This window comes from Oncorhynchus kisutch, linkage group LG4 (genome assembly GCF_002021735.2).
Source record: "Oncorhynchus kisutch isolate 150728-3 linkage group LG4, Okis_V2, whole genome shotgun sequence".
NCBI lineage: Eukaryota > Metazoa > Chordata > Actinopteri > Salmoniformes > Salmonidae > Oncorhynchus > Oncorhynchus kisutch.
In genome coordinates, this window is record NC_034177.2 from 6,889,149 (window position 1) to 6,914,607 (window position 25,459).

At 41.1% G+C, this 25,459-nt stretch overlaps 1 protein-coding gene across 1 annotated transcript in view; it reads left to right on the plus strand.

Annotated features, from left to right (window-relative positions):
* Window positions 1-23,681, plus strand: part of alpi.1 (alkaline phosphatase, intestinal, tandem duplicate 1) — a 51,943-nt gene extending 28,262 nt beyond the window's left edge. Inside the window, exons 4-12 of the mRNA XM_031822210.1 lie at window positions 2,203-2,318; window positions 3,024-3,198; window positions 8,838-9,010; window positions 10,032-10,166; window positions 13,968-14,043; window positions 15,609-15,743; window positions 16,061-16,252; window positions 16,442-16,558; window positions 20,087-23,681. Coding sequence (XP_031678070.1) covers window positions 2,203-2,318; window positions 3,024-3,198; window positions 8,838-9,010; window positions 10,032-10,166; window positions 13,968-14,043; window positions 15,609-15,743; window positions 16,061-16,252; window positions 16,442-16,558; window positions 20,087-20,358 — 1,391 coding nt within the window. The 3' untranslated portion in view covers window positions 20,359-23,681. The remainder of the gene's footprint in view (window positions 1-2,202; window positions 2,319-3,023; window positions 3,199-8,837; window positions 9,011-10,031; window positions 10,167-13,967; window positions 14,044-15,608; window positions 15,744-16,060; window positions 16,253-16,441; window positions 16,559-20,086) is intronic.
* The last annotated feature ends 1,778 nt before the right edge of the window (window positions 23,682-25,459 follow it).

Below are 25,459 nucleotides of genomic sequence, written 5' to 3' on the forward strand. Positions count from 1 at the left end.
ATCCATGAATTAGGGCCTCATTTATGTATGTATGTCTTGTGAAATCCATGAATTAGGGCCTCATTTATGTATGTATGTCTTGTGAAATCCATGAATTAGGGCCTCATTTATGTATGTATGTCTTGTGAAATCCATGAATTAGGGCCTCATTTATGTATGTATGTCTTGTGAAATCCATGAATTAGGGCCTCATTTATGTATGTATGTCTTGTGAAATCCATGAATTAGGGCCTCATTTATGTATGTATGTCTTGTGAAATCCATGAATTAGGGCCTCATTTATGTATGTATGTCTTGTGAAATCCATGAATTAGGGCCTCATTTATGTATGTATGTCTTGTGAAATCCATGAATTAGGGCCTCATTTATGTATGTATGTCTTGTCAAATCCATGAATTAGGGCCTCATTTATGTATGTATGTCTTGTGAAATCCATGAATTAGGGCCTCATTTATGTATGTATGTCTTGTGAAATCCATGAATTAGGGCCTCATTTATGTATGTATGTCATGTCAAATCCATGAATTAGGGCCTCATTTATGTATGTATGTCTTGTGAAATCCATGAATTAGGGCCTCATTTATGTATGTATGTCTTGTGAAATCCATGAATTAGGGCCTCATTTATGTATGTATGTCTTGTGAAATCCATGAATTAGGGCCTCATTTATGTATGTATGTCTTGTGAAATCCATGAATTAGGGCCTCATTTATGTATGTATGTCTTGTGAAATCCATGAATTAGGGCCTCATTTATGTATGTATGTCTTGTGAAATCCATGAATTAGGGCCTCATCTATGTATGTATGTCTTGTCAAATCCATGAATTAGGGCCTCATTTATGTATGTATGTCATGTCAAATCCATGAATTAGGGCCTCATTTATGTATGTATGTCTTGTCAAATCCATGAATTAGGGCCTCATTTATGTATGTATGTCTTGTGAAATCCATGAATTAGGGCCTCATTTATGTATGTATGTCTTGTGAAATCCATGAATTAGGGCCTCATTTATGTATGTATGTCTTGTGAAATCCATGAATTAGGGCCTCATTTATGTATGTATGTCTTGTGAAATCCATGAATTAGGGCCTCATTTATGTATGTATGTCTTGTGAAATCCATGAATTAGGGCCTCATTTATGTATGTATGTCTTGTGAAATCCATGAATTAGGGCCTCATTTATGTATGTATGTCTTGTGAAATCCATGAATTAGGGCCTCATTTATGTATGTATGTCTTGTGAAATCCATGAATTAGGGCCTCATTTATGTATGTATGTCTTGTGAAATCCATGAATTAGGGCCTCATTTATGTATGTATGTCTTGTGAAATCCATGAATTAGGGCCTCATTTATGTATGTATGTCTTGTCAAATCCATGAATTAGGGCCTCATTTATGTATGTATGTCTTGTGAAATCCATGAATTAGGGCCTCATTTATGTATGTATGTCTTGTGAAATCCATGAATTAGGGCCTCATTTATGTATGTATGTCTTGTGAAATCCATGAATTAGGGCCTCATTTATGTATGTATGTCTTGTGAAATCCATGAATTAGGGCCTCATTTATGTATGTATGTCTTGTGAAATCCATGAATTAGGGCCTCATTTATGTATGTATGTCTTGTGAAATCCATGAATTAGGGCCTCATTTATGTATGTATGTCTTGTGAAATCCATGAATTAGGGCCTCATTTATGTATGTATGTCTTGTGAAATCCATGAATTAGGGCCTCATTTATGTATGTATGTCTTGTGAAATCCATGAATTAGGGCCTCATTTATGTATGTATGTCTTGTGAAATCCATGAATTAGGGCCTCATTTATGTATGTATGTCTTGTGAAATCCATGAATTAGGGCCTCATTTATGTATGTATGTCTTGTGAAATCCATGAATTAGGGCCTCATTTATGTATGTATGTCATGTCAAATCCATGAATTAGGGCCTCATTTATGTATGTATGTCTTGTGAAATCCATGAATTAGGGCCTCATTTATGTATGTATGTCTTGATATGAACTGCAATTCAGATATTTTAAATGGTTGTATGTTGTGTCTATATTTTTGTTCAGTATAAATAGAATTGTATCAATATAAGAGGCTTCTCAATTAAAAACTTGAGAAAATATGTTGTGTTAGGTCTTAGAACACATTAATGAGGGTGGATGACATCATTGTCATCTCATTTGTCACTCAGGAATGGGTGTGTCCACTGTGACTGCGGCTCGCATCCTGAGGGGCCAGATGGAAGGAAGGTCGGGAGAGGAGACAGTGCTCGCCATGGATACCTTTCCGTACCTCGCGCTCTCTAAGGTCGGATGGAGCCCTGCTCTATTTCACCCTAAACCTCTCACTATGCATCCATTCAATTCACTCAGTCCTTGGTTTCATTTCAGGAAGATGTTTTGCATGCTCTGTTCTCTTGACGTGTTGTATCTTGTCGTTTTTCCACCCTACTACAGCTCAGCTCTTGGTTTTATTGTAAGAAAATGTTACGCAGCTTTAAGTTGAATTTGACATTTAAAATGAAAATGCAACCATTGTGGTGAAAGCAGGAAACACCGAATTTAGGTCTATGGTCAGATAGAAGTTAGCCAAACATAAGTCCAGAATATTTTCATTCTCCATTGAATTCTACACATTTGGATAAGAATTTCCGGTCTCTTCGATGTCCGTTCCAACTTAGCTCACATTCATCAGATAAGGTGCACTGAATGGCAACCAAAATAATGTAGTTTACAGGGACTCAATGACCCTTCCTTTAAAAAAAAAATGTTTCCCTAAGATTCCAACCCAAGATAGACTGCAAAGTTATACGTTATCTTATAAACTAGTGTTTAAGAGTCAAGAAGAGACTTCGGACTTTGGACTTTAGTAGCTATTGCAGCTTAGCTGTTACGCAAAGAGCTCCAAGCCTCTTGGCGAGGTTCCTAGGTGTTGGGGAAAGGTTGTTCCAGTACTTATGTATCGCTATGCCCCATCATTTGAGTGTGTATGTGTTTGTTTTGTGTTTTACAGACGTACAGTGTTGATAAGCAGGTAGCAGACAGCGCTAGCACAGCTACAGCGTACCACTGCGGAGTGAAGGCTAACGCTAAGACAGTGGGCCTTAGCGCCAATGCAGTGGCCTATGAGTGCAACACCACGTTTGGGAATGAAGTGTATTCCGTGCTACATCGCGCCAAAGCACAAGGTATTGTGTACCGCAACACATACACACTCATTTTATACAGACAAGCAAAAAAACACACACACACACAAATGCTCACTTACACAACCCATTCACAGCCACCCCATACACATTTCATTGCACAATTGACCCTTCGATAAGTCCCGCCCCAACATTTTGGAAAACCAATCGCAACGCTCCGGTGGATAGCAACTGTCGCTAACCTGTTTTGTGTTTGTAGCTATAGTATCAGAGTCGTTGGAGTCAACACTCTCAATTCTGACTCCAATTTGACAAGACTAGACCAAAATGAGATAAAAATAGCTACAGCTGCAATGTCAGCATAGGCATGGCAAACCTGTTTAGACGATGTCTGGTATATCATCAAAAGTAATTAATCTCAGCACATTTTTGGACTCATTCTGCAGTTTTTACCTGATTAAGTTGAATACTATTGAAAACATAAGTTGAAAATGATGCTGTCGCTGCTTCCTGTCCGTCCCTTTTGATAAATAGACAGTACAGTTTTAAAGTTTCCAAATCACTAACCAATATGCAGAAACACTTTGTGATATATTGAAACCGAAACATAAAATGTACTATCTACATATACACTCCCTTACATACATTTATTTACTTGGACAGTGAAGCAACATCTTTCATTTTGGCTCTATACTCCAGCATTTTGGATTTCAGATGTTTTAATATGAGGCGACAGGACAGAATGTCACCTTTTATTTGAGGGAATTTTCATACATATCTGTGTGACCTTTAGAAGTGAATGCACTTGATGTATCTGGTCCCCCCTATTTGAAGGTGTCATAAGTATGTGGACAAATTCACTTACAGTGTTTCAAAGTAGTCAAAAGTTTATTTGGTCAAACGTTTATTTGGTCCTATATTCTTGGCAAGGATTACATCAAGCTTGTGATTTTACAAACTCGTTTAGATGCATTTGCTGTTTGTTTTGTTTGTGTTTCAGATTATTTTATGCCCAATAAGAATGAATGGTAAATAATGTACTGTGTCATTACGGAGTCACTTTTATTGTAAATAAGAATATAATGTGTTTCTGAACACTTCTACATTCATGTGGATGCTACCACGGTTACGCAAAATAATGAAGGAAATGTGAATAATGATGAGTGAAAAAGTTACTGATATGGTACGATATTTATACCTCGTAACTTTCAATTTAACCTTTTACTGCGGTGGGCTAAATGAAGGGGAAAGAAAGGGGATATCTAGTCAGTTGTACAACTGAATGCATTCAACTCAAATGTGTCTTCTGCATTTAACCCAAAGCCTCTGAATCAGAGAGCGGCGGAAGGCTGCCTTAATCGACATTCACATCTTTGGCGCGTGGGGAACAGGGGGCTAATTGCCTTGCTCAGGAGTAGAACAACAGAGTTTTAACTTGTCAGCTTGGGGCTTTGATCCAGCATCCTTTTGATTACTGGCTCAACACGCCTAACCACAGGGCTACCTGCCACCAAAGTCACATGGAGTGTTTCTTGCTAGTCTTAAACAAATCTACTTTGAAACAAAAGTATACACCTCACACACATAGTTATGGACTTTTAAAAAATAAGATACTTGTACCATGTCAGATATAGAGTTTGCATCCCAATATTACCTTTCATATACATCACAGAAGACTGAAATATAACAAAACTGTTTGACATAGAAACACACAATTTTCGCAGTAAAAAATAAATAATTTTATCTTTATTAATTATGAATTTCTAAAATATAATAGTAACATTTCACACATGAGGCTGAAGGGGCCGCTTTTGGTCATTGACTTTGGGAAAGGGTTATGAAGACAGTATACAGGTAACTGCCAAAAAAGGGAAGCACTTGAGTAAGTGAGAGATACCAAGTACAATATACTGAAAGCAGGGGCTTCCACACATGGTCAAGTAAAAAAATGCTGAGCAGGACATTATTATGTCTACCATGGCTATGCCACTATAGGATGACAATGCCCCCATCCACAGGGCACGAGAGGTACCTGAATGCTTTAATGAGCATGTCAACAATGTAAACCATATGCCATTGCTGTCTCAGTCACCAGATCTCAACCCAATTTAACACTGATGGGAGATTCTGGAACGGTGCCTGAGACAGCGTTTTCCACCACCATAAAAAAATACAAAATGGAATTGATTGTGGAAGAATGGTGTCGCATCCCTTCAATAGAGTTCCAGACACTCTATGAGTTCTTCAATGGAGTTCCAGACACTCTATGAGTTCTTCAATAGAGTTCCAGACACTCTATGAGTTCTTCAATAGAGTTCCAGACACTCTATGAGTTCTTCAATAGAGTTCCAGACACTCTATGAGTTCTTCAATAGAGTTCCAGACACTCTATGAGTTCTTCAATAGAGTTCCAGAATATTTGCCAAGGTGCTTTGACGCTGTTCTGGCTTGTGGTTGCCCAATACCCTATAAGGACACTTTATGTTGGTGTTTCCTTTATTTTGGCAGTTACCTGTATGTTAACCACATATTATTGCCACAATTACAGTAAGAGTCAAATGTTTGGACACACCTACTCATTCAAGGGTTTTTCTTTATCTTTTACTATTTTCTACATTGTAGAATAATAGTGAAGACATCAAAACTATGAAATAACACATATGGAATCATGTAGTAACCAAAAAGGTGTTAAACAAATCAAAATGTATTCTGTAAATGAAAATATTCAAAGTAGCCACTCCTTGCCTTGATGACAGCTTTGCACACTCTTGGCATTATCTCATCCAGCTTAATGAGGTCGCCACCAGGAATGCATTTCAATTGGCAGGTGTGCCTTGTTAAAAGTTAATTTGTGGAATTTTTCCCTCTTAATGCATTTGAGCCAATCAGTTGTGTTGTGACAAGGTAGGGGTGGTATATAGAAGATAGCCCTATTTGGTAAAAGATCAAGTCCATATTATGGCAAGAACAGCTCAAAAAAGCAAAGAGAATTGACAGTACATCATTACTTTAAGACATGAAGGTCAGTCAATATGGAAAATTTGTGCAGTTCGAAAAAACAATCAAGCGCAATGATAAAACTGGCACTCATGAGGACCGCCACAGAAAAGGACGACCCAGAGTTACCTCTGCTGCAGAGGATAAGTTCACATCTCAACATCAACTGTTCAGAGGAGACTGTGTGAATCAGGCCTTCATGGTCAAATTGCGGCAAAGAAACCACTACTAAAGGACACCAATAAGAAGAAGAGACTAGAAACAAGAGCAATGAACATTAGACCGGTGGAACTCTGTCCTTTGGTCTGATGAGTCCAAATTTGTGATTTGTTTCCAACTGCTTTTCACAAAAAAAAAAATATATATATATACAGTGCCTTGAGAAAGTATTCGGCCCCCTTGAACTTTGCGACCTTTTGCCACATTTCAGGCTTCAAACAAAAAAAGTATCTTTACTTTTTCTACCACTGAAATGCAGCCAACAAGTGCTCAGCATATATGGGAACTCCTTCAAGACTGTTAGAAAAGCATTCCAGGTGAAGCTGGTTGAGAGAATGTCAAGAGTGTGCAAAGCTGTCATCAAGACAAAGGGTGGCTACTTTAAAGAATCTAAAATATATTTTAAATTGTTTAACACTTTCTTGGATAGTACATGATCCCATAAGTGTTATTTCATAGTGTTGATGTCTTTCGTAGTGTTGATGTTCTACAATGTAGAAAATTGTAAAAACAAAGAAAAACCCTTGAATGAGTTTGACTGGTACTTTATATATACTGTGTGTCTCACTAGCTTAATTACCATTTAAAGAGTTAAAAAATGCTATTTTGCACAATTTAACTGGGCGCTCTAGAAAGAGCTCCCATAGTGACTGTGCAGCAGCCCATTCATTCCACTTCTCTAGTTAGTGTGTGCCTGCACCGTAATGATCTGGGTAATTGATTAGCAATACACATGGAGCCTTCTTACAATTTCTACTTACCAAAATATTCAAGGATAATCAGTAACCTACGTCTAGCTGCCTAGACAGGGCTTTTGGAGTCGACTCCGACTCTCGGTTGTCCAGAAAATGATGCGAAGTTGCATTGTTTGGTAGCTGGTTAGCTAGCTCTCAGTCTTGGTCTTGTCTTAGTCTCAGTGTCTCATTCACCACCATTGCTAACGCTAGCTAGTCAGTTAATATAACTTGTTTTCTCCAAATGCATGTTAGCTAGCTAAATTAGCCAACGTTATATTATAAATACAACTCTCATCTACTGTTGACAGCAGGATATGATTTTTGATTACTAATTAGTTCCAAAATCGGTTAGTAGCTTTGACTGCATGCTGACAATGCATTCAGAGCCATTTAAGACCCATAGCCAGACTACAAACTTCATTTTACCAGGTTTATTTGAACAATTTTGCCATCAAGCAGTTGTAATGACAGTTCAACAAAAGTGAGTCTCCAGATTAGCAAGGGGTAGTTTGTTGTATGATTTCATTGTCAAAAACACAGTTTGAGTTCATCGAGAGGGGTTTTCTCCAGTAGTTCCAAAGGGTCATTGAAACGGTTGATTGAGGTAGCAGCATTAACAAAAGGGGGTAGGGCTTACAAATGGTCAAGGTTCACTATCATTATATATATATCTTGTATCCACACCCTCACACACTCCACCATAGATAGATAGATGAGGATGATAGGATTGCAAGGTTATCTAAAGTGCAATGTTCTCAACTCATTATCTACTGTGTCTGGGAGTAAAACGATAATCTGATATTAAGTGACCCTTAAAGGCCCAGTGCAGTCCAAATTATATTTTTTCCTGTGTTTTATATTATATTTTACAACAGCGGATGAAACTAACACTGTAAAACTGTGAACAAATTCCTCATAGTTGCTGTTTGAAAATAAAATCGAAAATAAGACCTTCTAATCAGCAGGTTAGCTTGGGTGGGAGTTTCGGCTTTCCATGGTGACATCACCATGTGGTAAATTGGTTAATAGACCAATAACAAAAAGAGTTCCAAACCTCTCTGCCAATAGCAGCTAGTTTTCCCCTTTCCCGTCCCCACTCAGACCACTCCCAGGCAGTTGTAGCATATTTCTTGCTTGAGAAATAGTTTTTTTTGCTAAAAAGCATTTTTTGCCCATTTTAATGGAAATCTATTACTGTAAGGTACTTAATTGTTACAGAGAAAAGTATTTGATATTGATATAAAATGGCTGCATTGGGCCTTTAAGACACATAACCCTTATACTTGTTAATCATTGATTCTTATATTTACGGCCGGGATTCATTCCAAAACAGATTAACAACCTGCACACAATAAAATACTTTTAAACGCAATTTCCCAGACATCTGTGGACATTGAGTTGATAGTAACCATGCTGTAGATGTAGACTCAAGAAGAAATCAGTTTGTGAGCGGCAGGTAGCCTAGTTGTTGGCTAGTAACCAAAGGTTGCTAGTTCCAAACCCTGAGCCGACTACGTGAAAATTCTGTTGCTCCTCTTTAGTCAGTAAGAATAAGAGCGTCTATTTAAAATGTTTGCATGCCTCAATATAATTTAATAGATGAGTACCATTGTAGAATCAGTTTTTTTGTCGATTAGTGAATAGTGTGAGCATGTCTAGGGTGTGGAAGTGTGTCCTAATATGGACAATGTACACCTCTATGTTTGTCAATGGGGATATGTGTTCCAGGGAAGTCAGTGGGCATCGTGACCACCACTCGTGTACAGCATGCCTCTCCTGCTGCCGCCTATGCCCACTCAGTGAGCCGCAGCTGGTACAGCGATGCTGACATTCCCTCTAGTGCCCGCCGACAGGGCTGTGTCGATATTGCCACACAGCTGGTGACCAACGTTGACATTGATGTAAGTCTCCATGAAGGCCTTTTATTGGTATCACAGTCTACATATACTATCATCTCATGTCATTGCTTTTCACTGCAGTATTTCCCAAACCTGGTCCTAACCCACTGGGCACAGATGTCAGATCAACGTTCAACGTCTATTTTAGATTTTTTGATTGAAATTGACAAAATAATTCACCCATGTCATTGTAATTAGGTTAAACGATGAGTGAAAAAAAATAAAACACAATTCCCTTACGTAGATTTTTTTTTTAAATACAAAAATGTTTCCACGTTGATTCAATGTCATCACATTGGCTTTTTTTGGTTGAAATGATGTAGAAGCATCATTAATCCCAACCAATGGTTTGCCCAGTGGGAAGAGTCCCAAAGGAATGCAGATTTTACTTTTGGGCCCTAGCACTCAAACAAGGACAGATTATAGTTTTGGGCCCTAGCACTCAACAAGGACAGATTATAGTTTTGGGCCCTAGCACTCAAACAAGGACAGATTATAGTTTTGGGCCCTAGCACTCAACAAGGACAGATTTTAGTTTTGGGCCCTAGCACTCAACAAGGACAGATTTTAGTTTTGGGCCCTAGCACTCAACAAGGACAGATTTTAGTTTTGGGCCCTAGCACTCAACAGGGACAGATTTTAGTTTTGGGCCCTAGTACTCAACAGGGACAGAGAGAGTATTTTTTTGAAACTGCACTGTCGGTTAGAGGCTACAAGTAAGCATTTCACTGTAAGGTGAAACACCTGTTGTATTCGGCACATGTGCCTAATACAATTTGATTTGATTTGGGAGAGGGAGGAGGAGAGAAAATAAAGAAAACACAATCTGGGGAAATCAGTTCCCCCTGTGGTAACAGTAATCAACATTACTGTATTACAGTATTTGACCTGATTTAGGTGTGTTAGTTCAAGGGCAAAAAAACTGAAATATGCAGGGTCCCCAGGACCAGGATTGGGACATACTGTACTACTTACTGTGTGTGGAATGTACACAGTAATATGAAGTATCTTTCTGGTGCATCAGGTTATCCTGGGTGGGGGACGGATGTATATGACACCAAAGGGAACTCCAGACCCTGAGTACCCCACTTCCTCGTCCCGGAAAGGGGATCGAAAAGATAAGAGGAACCTCATTGACGTCTGGATGAAGGCCCAGCAGGTACACATTGATAATGTCTGTTGTTGGTCACATTGAGGGGATATTGTATGAGCTTTTACACCTAAGGATGTGTTAGTGTTCTGGAAGCTGTTGTCTGTTAGAACCCCACAGAACTGTGTTAGTGTTCTGGAACCTGTTGTCTGTTAGAACCCCACAGAACTGTGTTAGTGTTCTGGAACCTGTTGTCTGTTAGAACCCCACAGAACTGTGTTAGTGTTCTGGAACCTGTTGTCTGTTAGAACCCCACAGAACTGTGTTAGTGTTCTGGAACCTGTTGTCTATTAGAACCCCACAGAACTGTGTTAGTGTTCTGGAAGCTGTTGTCTGTTAGAACCCCACAGAACTGTGTTAGTGTTCTGGAACCTGTTGTCTGTTAGAACCCCACAGAACTGTGTTAGTGTTCTGGAACCTGTTGTCTGTTAGAACCCCACAGAAATGTGTTAGTGTTCTGGAACCTGTTGTCTGTTAGAACCCCACAGAACTATGTTAGTGTTCTGGAACCTGTTGTCTGCTTGAACCCCACAGAACTGTGTTAGTGTTCTGGAACCTGTTGTCTGTTAGAACCCCACAGAAATGTGTTAGTGTTCTGGAAGCTGAACCCCACAGAAATGTGTTAGTGTTCTGGAAGCTGTTGTCTGTTAGAACCCCACAGAAATGTGTTAGTGTTCTGGAAGCTGTTGTCTGTTAGAACCCCACAGAAATGTGTTAGTGTTCTGGAAGCTGAACCCCACAGAACTGTGTTAGTGTTCTGGAACCTGTTGTCTGTTAGAACCCCACAGAAATGTGTTAGTGTTCTGGAACCTGTTGTCTGTTAGAACCCCACAGAAATGTGTTAGTGTTCTGGAAGCTGAACCCCACAGAAATGTGTTAGTGTTTTGGAACCTGTTGTCTGTTAGAACCCCACAGAAATGTGTTAGTGTTCTGGAAGCTGAACCCCACAGAAATGTGTTAGTGTTCTGGAAGCTGAACCCCACAGAACTTCAGCCAGTTCCCTTATGAAAGTGGCAAAATAACTTTCATGTTCATTCGGGCACACAACGTAAAACTAATTGCAACAGATTTTTTTTTGCAACAGAAAACTTAAATGAGCATTACTAATTGTATCGGTCGCGTACACGTATTTTGCAGACGTTATCGCAGGTGCAGTGAAATGGTTGTGTTTTTTTTTTTTTATCTCCAACAGTGCAGTAATACCTAACAATGCAAAATAATACCGCAAATCCCAAAAATGTAAATAAAGATATTAATAAATATCAGAACGAGCAATTTCAGAGTCAGGAATATCAATATATAGTGCATTCTGAAAGTATTCACACCCTTGACTTTTTCCACGTTTTGCTGTATTACAGCCTGCATTTCAAATTGGTTAAATTGAGATTTTTGTGACACTGGCCTACCTACAATACCCCATGAGGCCAATGTGGAATTATGTTTTCAGAATTTTCTTACAATTAATTAAAAATGAAAAGCTGAAATGTCTTGAGTCAATCAGTATTCAACCCCTTTGTTATGGTAAGCCTAAATAAGTTCAGGAGAAAAAAATGTGTTTAAGCCTTTGAGCATGGTGGAGTTATTAATTACAATTTAGATGGTGTATCAATCACTACAAAGATACAGGCATTGTTCCTAACTGAGTTGCCAGAGAGGAAGGAAACCACTCAGGGATTTCACCATGGTGACTTTAAAACAGAGTTTATTGGCTGCGACAGGATAAAACTGAGGATGGATCAACAACATTGTAGTTACTCCACAATACTAACCTTATTGACAGAGTGAAAAGAAGGAATATTGCAAAACATGCAGCCTGCTTGCAACAAGGCAATAAAGTACTACTGCAAAAAAGGTGGCAAAGAAATTAACTTGATGTCCTGAATACAAAGCTTTATGTTGGGGCAAATTCAACACAACTCATCACAGAGTACCACTCTTCATATTGTCAAGCATGGTGGTGGCTGCATCATGTTATGGGTATGCTTGTCATCGACAAATGGGGGGAGTTTTTTTAGGATAAAAAGAAAATGAATAGAGCTGAGCACAGGAAAAATCATAGAGGAAAACTTTCAGTTTTCAGTCTGCTTTCCAACAAACACTGGGAGACAAATTCACCTTTCATCAGGACAATAACGTAAAACACAAGGCCAAATATACACTGGAGTTCCTTACCATGACGAAATTGAAAGTTCTGAGAGGCCCAGTTACAGTTTTGACTTAAATCTGCTTGAAAATCTATGGTGAGACTTGGAAATGGCTGTCTAGCAATGATCAACAACTGACTTGACAGACCATGCAAATATTGTTCAATCCAGATGTGCAAAGCTCTAACAGACTTACCCTGAAAGACTCTGTATTCACTGCCAAAGGTGATTCTTAGATGTATTGACTCAGTGGTGGTGAATACTGATGTAAATGAGATATTTATGTATGTTTCACTTTGTAATTATGGGATATATATATATATATATATATATATATATATATATATATATATATGGGTGAGAAGAAATTGTATTTAATCAATTTTGAATTCAGCCTGTAACACAACAAAATATGGAGTAAGTCAAGGGGTATGGATATTGTCTGAAGGCATGGTGTGTATAGAGAGTATGAACAGTATATGAATAGAAAAGGTGTGTACAGCAGTAGTTAAATAGGATGAGCCATGACTAGAATACAGTATCATACATATGGAATGGGTAAAACAGTACGCAAACATTGTTAGTGACCAGTGTTCCATTATTAAAAGGGACCAGTGTTCCATATTAAAGTGACCAGTATTCAATTATTAAAAGGGACCAGTGTTCCATTATTAAAAGGGACCAGTGTTCCATTATTAAAAGGGACCAGTGTTCCATTATTAAAAGGGACCAGTGTTCCATTATTAAAGTGACCAGTGTTCCACTATTAAAAGGGACCAGTGTTCCATTATTAAAAGGGACCAGTGTTCCATTATTAAAAGGGGCCAGTGTTCCATTATTAAGGGACCAGTGTTCCATTATTAAAAGGGACCAGTGTTCCATTATTAAAAGGGACCAGTGTTCCATTATTAAAAGGGACCAGTGTTCCATTATTAAAAGGGACCAGTGTTCCATTATTAAAAGGGACCAGTGTTCCATTATTAAAAGGGACCATTGTTCCATTATTAAAAGGGACCAGTGTTCCATTATTAAAAGGGACCAGTGTTCCATTATTAAAAGGGACCAGTGTTCCATTATTAAAAGGGACCAGTGTTCCATTATTAAAAGGGACCAGTGTTCCATTATTAAAGTGACCAGTGTTCTACTATTAAAAGGGACCAGTGTTCCATTATTAAAAGGGACCAGTGTTCCATTATTAAAAGGGACCAGTGTTCCATTATTAAAAGGGGCCAGTGTTCCATTATTAAGGGACCAGTGTTCCATTATTAAAAGGGACCAGTGTTCCATTATTAAAAGTGACCAGTGTTCCATTATTAAAAGTGACCAGTGTTCCATTATTAAAAGGGACCAGTGTTCCGTTATTAAAGTGACCAGTGTTCCATGTCTATGTACATAGGGCAGCAGTTTCTAAGGTGCAGGATTGAGTACCAGGTGGTAGCCGGCTAGTAACATTGATTAAGTCCAGGTTGATATCCTGTTCCAGTCTGTTTTTCTTCCATTTGTTACCCGCTGAACATGAGCCAGGCGTAATTTACAGCTTAGGGCTGTATTTATTTACTACTTAATTGCCAGTAAAATTGTTAGGTGTAATTCATGTTGCGGTACCGCATGACGTCAATGTAAAGCTATGAATCAAACTGTGTCCTCTGTGATGTCTGTGTTTCAGCACAAGAGTTCCCAGTATGTTTGGCACAGGAAGCAGTTTGACGAGATTAATGTAAAGACTACTGACCGTCTCCTGGGTAGGTTGTTTAAAAATAAAAAAAATAAAAACATTCTGTATAAATGGACACACACACACACACACACACACACACACACACACACACACACACACACACACACACACACACACACACACACACACACACACACACACACACACACACACACACACACACACACACACAGAGGCGGCTGGTGGGAGGAGCTATAGGAGGAAGTAACGTCTGGAATGGAATAAATGGAACGGAGTCAAACGTGGTTTCCATGGTTTCCATATGTTTGATATGTTTTATACCGTTTTCTCTCCATTCCAGCCATTACAAATGTCTTCCTATAGCTCCTCCCACCAGCCTCCTCTACGTCGCACACATATACGCGCACACCCTATACACAGCCACACGTACTATCATACACACTCACAAACATTCCCTTAGCCGCTAGTGTATATGTTATCAGGTGTTGGTGTTATATACTGTATACCATGCCATTCTATTGACTAAGGAATGAATGATAAGACTGTCACTGAAGTTTTGTCTGAGAATTGATGATTTCCCCTCGCTACATATTCGTCGCCAGACCCACTGGCTCCAGGTCATCTACAAGTCCATGCTAGGTAAAAGCTCCGCCTTATCTCAGTTCACTGGTCACGATGGCAACACCCATCCGTAGCACGCGCTCCAGCAGGTGTATCTCACTGATCATCCCTAAAGCCAACACCTCATTTGGCCACCTTTCGTTCCAGTTCTCTGCTGCCTGTGACTGGAATGAAGTTGGAGACTTTTATCTCCCTCACCAACTTCAAACATCTGCTATCTGAGCAGCTAACCGATCGCTGCAGCTGTACATAGTCTATCGGTAAACAGCCCACCCATTTTTACCTACCTCATCCCCATACTGTTTTTATTTATTTACTTTTCTGCTCTTTTGCACACCAATATCTCTACCTGTACATGACCATCTGATCATTTATCACTCCAGTGTTAATCTGCAAAATTGTAATCATTCGCCTACCTCCTCATGCCTTTTGCACACAATGTATATAGACTCTCTTTTTTTTCTACTGTGTTATTGACTTGTTAATTGTTTACTCCATGTGTAACTCTGTGTTGTCTGTTCACACTGCTATGCTTTATCTTGGCCAGGTCGCAGTTGCAAATGAGAACTTGTTCTCAACTAGCCTACCTGGTTAAATAAAGGTGTTCTCAACTAGCCTACCTGGTTAAATAAAGGTGTTCTCAACTAGCCTACCTGGTTAAATAAAGGTGTTCTCAACTAGCCTACCTGGTTAAATAAAGGTGTTCTCAACTAGCCTACCTGGTTAAATAAAGGTGTTCTCAACTAGCCTACCTGGTTAAATAAAGGTGTTCTCAACTAGCCTACCTGGTTAAATAAAGGTGAAATAAATACAATAAAAAAATACCTAATATGGATGACGTATAGGGGGGGGGGGGTGGTGGTGGATCACCAGGAAAAACGTACTTCTGTTATTAACTGTTACCAAAAGGTGAACTGCGTTCCCAACATTGTGTTCTCTCTTTTATTACTTTCTTCCTCCCTCGCTCTTTCCTTCTTGTGGCGGCAGGTCTCTTTGAGCCAAAGGACATGCGGTTTGAGGTTTTCCGGAATGCCACACGTGACCCGTCCATCGTCGAGATGACAGAGAAAGCCATTCAGATCCTCAGCAAGAACCCCAAAGGCTACTTCCTATTTGTAGAAGATGAGTACCTTTATTTAGAACCCAAAGGCTACTTCCTCTTTGTAAAAGATTCTTTGTAGAAGATGAGTACCTTTATTTAGAACCCAAAGGCTACTTCCTCTTTGTAAAAGATTCTTTGTAGAAGATGAGTACCTTTATTTAAAACCCAACGGCTACTTCCTCTTTGTAAAATATTCTTTGTAGAAGATGAGTACCTTTATTTAAAACCCAAAGGCTACTTCCTCTTTGTAAAAGGACACACTCAGTCTTAAAGGTCCTCCCCTTCTTTAGTCGATCATCAACTCGGTCTGAGTTGTGTTGTGTTGTTCTTGTTTTACGAGGGAGAATTGACCATGGGCACCATGATGGCATTGCCAAGCTGGCGCTGACTGAGGCTGTGATGTTTGACCGGGCGGTGGAACGAGCCTCCCGGCTCACCAGAGAATCAGACACCCTCACTGTCGTAACCGCAGACCACTCCCACGTCTTCACCTTCGGAGGAAACACCCCCCGCGGAAACCCCATTTTTGGTACGACCCAAAACAGTCTTAGTCCCATGTGTGTTACAGATATACATGCTACTATTATAGGAGATCCTCAAGGATTGCAAGGATGTCCTACAATGTACACTGTCCTGTAAGGGTGCAATGTCATATATTTTTGTGTCCAGCACATAATGTAATGTTCACCGTCATGTTATGTCAACCATTTTGTGTCAGGTTTGGCACACAAGAAGGCAGATGATAGGATGCCATTCACTAGCATCCTGTATGCCAACGGTCCTGGTTATGTACATGTGAATGGAACGAGAGGAAACATCACATTGGTGGATTACTGTAAGTGTACTACAACTATTAAAGTAATACGCATGTGAAGTGTGTGTGTGTGTGTGTGTGTGTGTTTGTTTACATGCATGTACATATAGTTGAAGTCAGAAGTTTACATACACCTTAGCCAAATACATTTAAACTCAGTTTTTCACAATTCCTGACATTTAATCCAAGTAAACATTACCTGTTTTAGGTCAGTTAGGATCACCACTTTATTTTAAGAATGTGAAATGTCAGAATAATAGTAGAGATAATGATTTATTTCTGTTTTTATTTCTTTCATCACATTCCCAGTGGGTCAGACGTTTACATACACTCAATTAGTATTTGGTAGCATTGCCTTTAAATTGCTTAACTTGGGTCAAATGTTTCGGGTAGCCTTCCACAAGCTTCAATAAATTGGGTGAATTGTGGCCCATTCCTCCTGACAGCTGGTGTAACTGAGTCAGGTTTGTAGGCCTCCTTGCTCGCACACACTTCTTCAGTTCTGCCCACCAATTTTCTATAGGATTGAGGTCAGGGCTTTGTGATGGCCACTACAATACCTTGACTTTGTTGTCCTTAAGCCATGTTGCCACAACTTTGGAAGTATGCTTGGAGTCATTGTCCATTTGGAAGACCTATTTGCAACCAAGCTTTAACTTCCTGACTGATGTCTTGAGATTTTGCTTCAATATATCCACATAATTTTCCTGCCTCATGATGCCATTCATTTTGTGAAGTGCAACAGTCACTCCTACAGCAAAGCACCCACACAACATCATGCAGCCACCCCCAGTGCTTCACGGTTGGGATGGTGTTCTTCGGGTTCCAAACATAATGATGGTCATTGTGGCCAAACAGTTCTATTTTTGTTTCATCAGACCAGAGGACATTTCTCCAAAAAGTATGATCTTGTCCCCATGTGCAGTTGCAAACCGTAGTCTGGCTTTTTAATGGCGGTTTTGGAACAGTGGCTTCTTCCTTGCTGAGCGGCCTTTCAGGTGATGTCGATATAGGACTCGTTTTACTCTATACTTTTATATATACTTTTGTACCTGTTTCCTCCAGCATCTTCACAAGGTCCTTTGCCGTTGTTCTGGGATTGATTTGCACCAAAGTACGTTCATCTCTAGGAGACATCTTCTTCCTGAGCAGTATGACAGCTGCGTGGTCCCATGGTGTTTATACTATTTTTTACAGATGGAAATTGCTCCCAAGGATGAACCTGACGTGGGCTAACAGACAAACACACATGCAACCAACATTCTATCCCTGCCAGGGAACCAACATTCTATCCCTGCCAGGGGACCAACATTCTCTCCCTGCCAGGGGACCAACATTCTATCCCTGCCAGGGGACCAACATTCTATCCCTGTCAGGGGACCAACATTCTATCCCTGCCAGGGGACCAACATTCTATCCCTGCCAGGGGACCAACATTCTATCCCTGCAAGGGGACCAACATTCCCTCCCTGCCAGGGGACCAATATTCTATCCCTGCCAGGGGACCAACATTCTATCCCTGCCAGGGACCCAATATTCTATCCCTGCCAGGGGCCCAACATTCCATCCCTGCAAGGGGACCAACATTCCCTCCCTGCCAGGGGACCAACATTCCCTCCCTGCCAGGGGACCAATATTCTATCCCTGCCAGGGAACCAACATTCTATCCCTGCCAGGGGACCAATATTCTATCCCTGCCAGGGAACCAACATTCTATCCCTGCCAGGGGACCAACATTCTATCCCTGCCAGGGAACCAACATTATATCCCTGCCAGGGTACCAACATTCTATCCCTGCCAGGGGACCAACATTCTATCCCTGCCAGGGGACCAACATTCTATCCCTGCCACACGACCAACATTCTATCCCTGCCAGGGGACCAACATTCTATCCCTGCCACACGACCAACATTCTATCCCTGCCAGGGGACCAACATTCTATCCCTGCCAGGGGACCAACATTCTATCCCTGCCAGGGGACTAACATTCTATCCCTGCCAGGGGACCAACATTCTATCCCTGCCCGGGGACCAACATTCTATCCCTGCCAGGGGACCAACATTCTATCTCTGCCAGGGAACCAACATTCTATCTCTGCCACTCGACCAACATTCTATCCCTGCCAGGGAACCAACATTCTATCTCTGCCACTCGACCAACATTCTATCCCTGCCACTCGACCAACATTCTATCCCTGCCACTCGACCAACATTCTATCCCTGCCATGCGACCAACATTCCATCTCTGCCATGCAACCAACATTTTATCTATGCCACTCGACCAACATTCTATCCCTGCCATGTGACCAACATTCCATCTCTGCCAACACGACCAACATTCCATCTCTGCCATGCAACCAACATTCTATCCCTGCCACACGACCAACATTCTATCTCTGCCATGCGACCAACATTCCATCTCTGCCACTCGACCAACATTCTATCCCTGCCACACGACCAACATTCTATCTCTGCCATGCAACCAACATTCTATCCCTGCCACACGACCAACATTCTATCCCTGCCACACGACCAACATTCTATCCCTGCCACACGACCAACATTCCATCTCTGCCATGCAACCAACATTCCATCTCTGCCATGCAACCAACATTCCATCTCTGCCATGCGACCAACATTCCATCTCTGCCACTCGACCAACATTCTATCCCTGCCACACGACCAACATTCTATCTCTGCCATGCAACCAACATTCTATCCCTGCCACACGACCAACATTCTATCCCTGCCACACGACCAACATTCTATCCCTGCCAGGGGACCAACATTCCATCTCTGCCATGCAACCAACATTCTATCCCTGCCACACGACCAACATTCTATCTCTGCCATGCGACCAACATTCCATCTCTGCCACTCGACCAACATTCTATCCCTGCCAGGGGACCAACATTCTATCTCTGCCATGCGACCAACATTCCATCTCTGCCATGCAACCAACATTTTATCTATGCCAAATGACCAACATTAATTCTCTGCCATGAAATTCACAGAGAATGATGTGAAGGAACGAGACATCAACTTTTCTGATCCAGGCAAAATCATGCAACAATATTATTATCATGGATATATCCAATTAAATGTCAATAGAAAAGCTACGAAGAAAGAGGAAAATTGAGTGTTTTCTGCCCTTCCAGCTGTAGAGTGTGTAGCTTTATTTGGCTACACGAGAAGATGTTAGCCAGCCTGCATAGCAAACAATGATTTTGCATAGATGAAAGTATTTCGTTTTTTTGTCCTAGAAGAATGAAATAGTATGGACTTACTTATAAAAAATAAAATGCAGAACACATTACAGGCATCACCAGCATATGTAAATTAAGTGACAGTGCAGCTTTTGTGATTGGAGAGTCAGCAGTCTAGGCGTGGTTATTGTCCCCGTTTCACACAGGCTATTTTGGCACTGTGTTTCTGGGGCTAACTTCAAAAGGTTAGCCTCCTGGGCTAAGGTGCAGTGTGAACGCGCCTTGTATGTGTTTATAAACATGTAGACAAATTGGGCTTTAACCACTACCTCTCTGGTTCTCAGACGATGAAGAGTACATGCAGCAGGCTGCAGTCCCTCTGGACTCTGAGACCCACGGCGGGGAGGACGTGGCCATCTACGCCAAAGGCCCCATGGCCCACCTCTTTCACGGGGTCAAAGAGCAGAACTATATCGCCCACGTCATGGCCTACGCAGCCTGCATCCCACCCTACACGGACTGCCCACCACATACGCCCGCCTCAACCGGACACACACACACCCTCTCTGGGCTGCTTCTCTGTCTGGCTAGCCTCCTCTGGATCCTGTTCAGATGACGACACACAATCCGACCATCATGGGTACAGTGTCCATATTAGGACAGTTACTGGTCCATAAAAGTTGTGCCGGAGATGGTGGAAACGGGATAGTTCTAGGTTGTCTATTTTGGAGAAGTGTCTAGATTGCTGCGTCATATTGCACTGCAGCAATTTCTAACCATCCTCATAAGTTTCTAAATGGAACATGTAAGGTGCTATAAAGATCATTTTCTTCAGGTTCTATAAAGAACCGTTAAGAAAGATTCTACATAGCACCAAACAGGGTTCCGCTATGCTTATACAACCCTGTTTGGGACTATAAAGAACCCTTTTTTATGGTTCTTTATAGAACCTTTATGGAGAATGGTTCTATAACTAACCTTTCACAATCCGAAAGGTTCTTTGTAGATCCTTTTGAAGAAACATAAAAGGTATTTTAATCTGGTCAGCCATATTATATTGTTAAAATTCCATCTGTGTAATTTTTTGTGTTACTTGACAAGTAGAATCAAGTGAGCTACCTCTGGAACAACCGGGAGTAGTCAACCGTTCACAATTGACACAAGGTCATACGCGAGTCTTTCACAAGACACCGTCACCGGCCACAGTCATATATAATATGTAACGGAATAACACGACACATTAGATCAACTGGAATTACACTCTTACTCACAGTTGCACAAAAAGTGCTATGACTAAAACCATGGTCCAAAATATTCACCAGCCACTAAAAGAGCTATGACTAAAACCACGGTCCAAAATATTCACCAGCCACTAAAAGAGCTATGACTAAAACCACGGTCCAAAATATTCACCAGCCACTAAAAGAGCTATGACTAAAACCACGGTCCAAAATATTCACACAAGCCACTAAAAGAGCAAAGAATCCTGCAAAGAACAATTGAAGAGCTCAAAGGGTTATTGGAGTCATTACGGTTCCACTTATAACCATCACAAATCCCAAAGAACCCCTTGAGGAATCCTCATGTTTTAGTGTGTACACTATTAATGTGGTTTGTAGTGAAACTGGAAAACAGGAAACCTGGAATGTCACCAAGATCTATTTCCTAGTAGAAGTAGGCCTTACTATAAACTCCAAAGAGATGGGGTCTGTATATTTGATTTGCAATCACTATAGCTGGACTAAGACAATAAGATGACTGGTAACTAAAGAAGATGTAGTGGCTTAAATAGTATGGTCACGTATCTAAATTGTTACTATGGCAATTTAAAATGGAGCTGACCATAGCTCAAATAAACCTAAATACTAAATATAGAGATGTTTTTATGTTAAATGCACATGTTTAGTATTAGTGGATTAAATACATGTCTTTGCTTCGATGTATTTCCTAAAGTATTTCCATTCCCCTTTAAGCAGTATGGTCAGGTATCCCAGACACAGGTCAAGCCTGGGCGTCCTGCTAGAGGGACAACTTCCTGTGAAACTGGGCGTTCCGCTAGCGGGACAACTTCCTGTGAAACTGGGCGTCCCGCTAGAGGGACAACTTCCTGTGAAACTGAAGGGCGCGCATTTCAAATAAATAATCATACAAATGATGGATATTAAACATTTAGGTACATACAAGTGTCTTATATCAGTTGAAAGCTTAAATTCTTGTTAATGTAACTGCACTGTCTGATTTACAGTAGCTATTTAAGAGAAAGAATGCCATGCAATTGTTTGACCACCGGCACAAGTTTCATAAATTCACAAATGGAGATTAAATATTCACTTACTTTTTGAAAATCTTCCTCTGATTTGTCATCCAAAGGGTCCCAGCAGGGACGTCACTAGAGATTCATGGATAGGGGGGCTAAGCCTCTTTTAGGGGGGTCTGGGCATACTCCCCCAGGATTAGTTTTTAAGCCCCCAAAATCATAATGTATTTTTAGAGTAACAACGGGTGTAAAATCGATCAAAAAAATGTTATTTTTGGTTGGCTAAAAGTATACCTGTCTCATAGTTTGTGTTAGACACGGATCTAATATGACTTACTTAAATTCTAACCAAATAAAGAAATTAAAGTCCACTCTGTCCCCATCCATCCAACACCAACAAAAGGCACAAACATTGCTAGCCAGAATACTAGCCAAAATACTTTCTGGGTGTTATTTTGAGATAGAGAGAGAAATGTGAAGACTTGCAGGTCATATTATACCATTAGAAGAAAATCCAGGACTGCATTTATGGTCCTCGGCTGGCATGCCCAGCCAGTGTTTGAGAGCTGTACAAGTTCAGCTGATGCTATTCCAAGTTTGGACTGAGCTTCTTTGAACTTGTGGTGGTTAACTAGGGATGTACTGAAAAACGAATACACATTCTCCAAGAAACTGAAAAACTCAGCAGCCTCTGAAATAGCCGTGCAAGTATGACACAACACCAAATTAATCTCATGAGCATAGCAATGTACATGAATTGCCTCCGGATGCAGCACTCTGAAATGTGCTTGTACACCTCCTTTGGACCCACTCATGACAGCTGCACCATCATAGGTCTGTGCAATGTACTTTACGCCTGCTACCCCTCTCATTTGGAGTTGCTGTTGCAACTCATCTGCTATCGATTTGGCATCAAATGACTTGATTTCTGCTAGTGCTAGTAAATGCTCCTTAACTGTCCCCTCTGTCACATATCTGACACACAGAGCAAACTGTTCAGACTGCCTCTGGTCTCATCCGCCATAATGGTATACATTCCAGATTTTGACATCTCAGAGACCATGGTGTCCATAATCTCTTGAGCACAGCATTCGATCATGTCATTCTGAGATTCTGAAGAGACATACATCGCATTTGATGGAGTACCTTTACAGGAAAGGATCAAACTCCTTCAAAAGCTCCATACATCCAAGAAAGTTCCCTCTATTCGTGCTTTTCACTAGATTCATCATTGGCACAGAAAAAGAGTCCCGGTCTTCCTAACATTGAGGTGACCGCAACAATTCTCCTCAGATACTCCCTTCTCTCTGCAATATCACTAGCATGGGCACATGTTCAAATCTGAGCAATGTTCCCATGTGTGCTAGTTGCCTGGTAGCTTTGCCATGCCACAACACTGTCTCTGTGTGTTTGTGCCATTTCATGTTTACCGAAGATAAACATAAAGCTTTTTTTTCCAATTTTTGCAGCCATTACTGACAAAAGAATAAAATGGAATGTTTTTGCCAAAAAGCTCTAGATGGAAAGCAGAAAGCTGTGTTTTTGTGGACAGAGGACTCTACACAATTGTTTTTCTCAAACCCCTTTTCTGAGTACCAAAATGTTTGTGTTGGTAGCTATCCAGCTTCACTTGTCTGGGCCCAGTGTCTTTGTCAATTAAATCGCTCTCATTTCTGGAAGGAGTTGCTGCAGTGGCTTGACTACTTTCTTTCTCTGGATCGGTTTGTTCTCCCTCTCTCTCTGGATCTGTTTGTTCTCCCTCTCTCTCTCTGGATCGGTTTGTTCTCCCTCTCTCTCTGGATCGGTTTGTTCTCCCTCTCTCTCTCTCTGGATCTGATTGTTCTCCCTCTTTCTCTCTCTGGATCTGTTTGTTCTCCCTCTCTCTCTGGATCTGTTTGTTGTCTCTCTCTCTCTGGATCAGTTTGTTCTCCCTCTCTCTCTCTGGATCTGTTTGTTCTCCCTCTCTCTCTCTGGATCTGTTTGTTGTCCCTCTCTCTCTCTCTGGATCTGTTTGTTCTCCCTCTCTCTCTGGATCTGTTTGTTCTCCCTCTTTCTCTGGATCTGTTTGTTCTCCCTCTCTCTCTCTGCATCTGTTTGTTCTCCCTCTTTCTCTGGATCTGTTTGTTCTCCCTCTCTCTCTCTCTGGATCTGTTTGTTCTCCCTCTCTCTCTCTGGATCTGTTTGTTCTCCCTCTCTCTCTGGATCTGTTTGTTCTCCCTCTCTCTCTGGATCTGTTTGTTCTCCCTCTTTCTCTGGATCTGTTTGTTCTCCCTCTTTCTCTGGATCTGTTTGTTCTCCCTCTCCCTCTCTCTGGATCTGTTTGTTCTCCCTCTTTCTCTGGATCTGTTTGTTCTCCCTCTCTCTCTCTGGATCTGTTTGTTCTCCCTCTTTCTCTGGATCTGTTTGTTCTCCCTCTTTCTCTGGATCTGTTTGTTGTCTCTCTCTCTCTGGATCTGTTTGTTCTCCCTCTTTCTCTGGATCTGTTTGTTCTCCCTCTTTCTCTGGATCTGTTTGTTCTCCCTCTTTCTCTGGATCGGTTTGTTCTCCCTCTTTCTCTGGATCGGTTTGTTCTCCCTCTTTCTCTGGATCGGTTTGTTCTCCCTCTCTCTCTGGATCTGTTTGTTCTCCCTCTCTCTCTCTCTGGATCTGTTTGTTCTCCCTCTCTCTCTCTCTGGATCTGTTTGTTCTCCCTCTCTCTCTCTCTGGATCTGTTTGTTCTCCCTCTTTCTCTGGATCGGTTTGTTCTCCCTCTCTCTCTGGATCTGTTTGTTCTCCCTCTCTCTCTGGATCTGTTTGTTGTCTCTCTCTCTCTGGATCTGTTTGTTCTCCCTCTCTCTCTGGATCTGTTTGTTCTCCCTCTTTCTCTGGATCTGTTTGTTCTCCCTCTCTCTCTGGATCTGTTTGTTCTCCCTCTCTCTCTGGATCTGTTTGTTCTCCCTCTCTCTCTGGATCTGTTTGTTCTCCCTCTCTCTCTCTCTGGATCTGTTTGTTCTCCCTCTCTCTCTCTCTGGATCTGTTTGTTCTCCCTCTTTCTCTGGATCGGTTTGTTCTCCCTCTCTCTCTGGATCTGTTTGTTCTCCCTCTCTCTCTGGATCTGTTTGTTGTCTCTCTCTCTCTGGATCTGTTTGTTCTCCCTCTCTCTCTGGATCTGTTTGTTCTCCCTCTTTCTCTGGATCTGTTTGTTCTCCCTCTCTCTCTGGATCTGTTTGTTCTCCCTCTCTCTCTGGATCTGTTTGTTCTCCCTCTCTCTCTGGATCTGTTTGTTCTCCCTCTCTCTCTGGATCTGTTTGTTCTCCCTCTTTCTCTGGATCTGTTTGTTCTCCCTCTCTCTCTGGATCTGTTTGTTCTCCCTCTCTCTCTGGATCTGTTTCTTGTCCTTCTTTCTCTGGATCTGTTTGTTCTCCCTCTTTCTCTGGATCAGTTTGTTCTCCCTCTCTCTCTGGATCTGGATCTGTTTCTT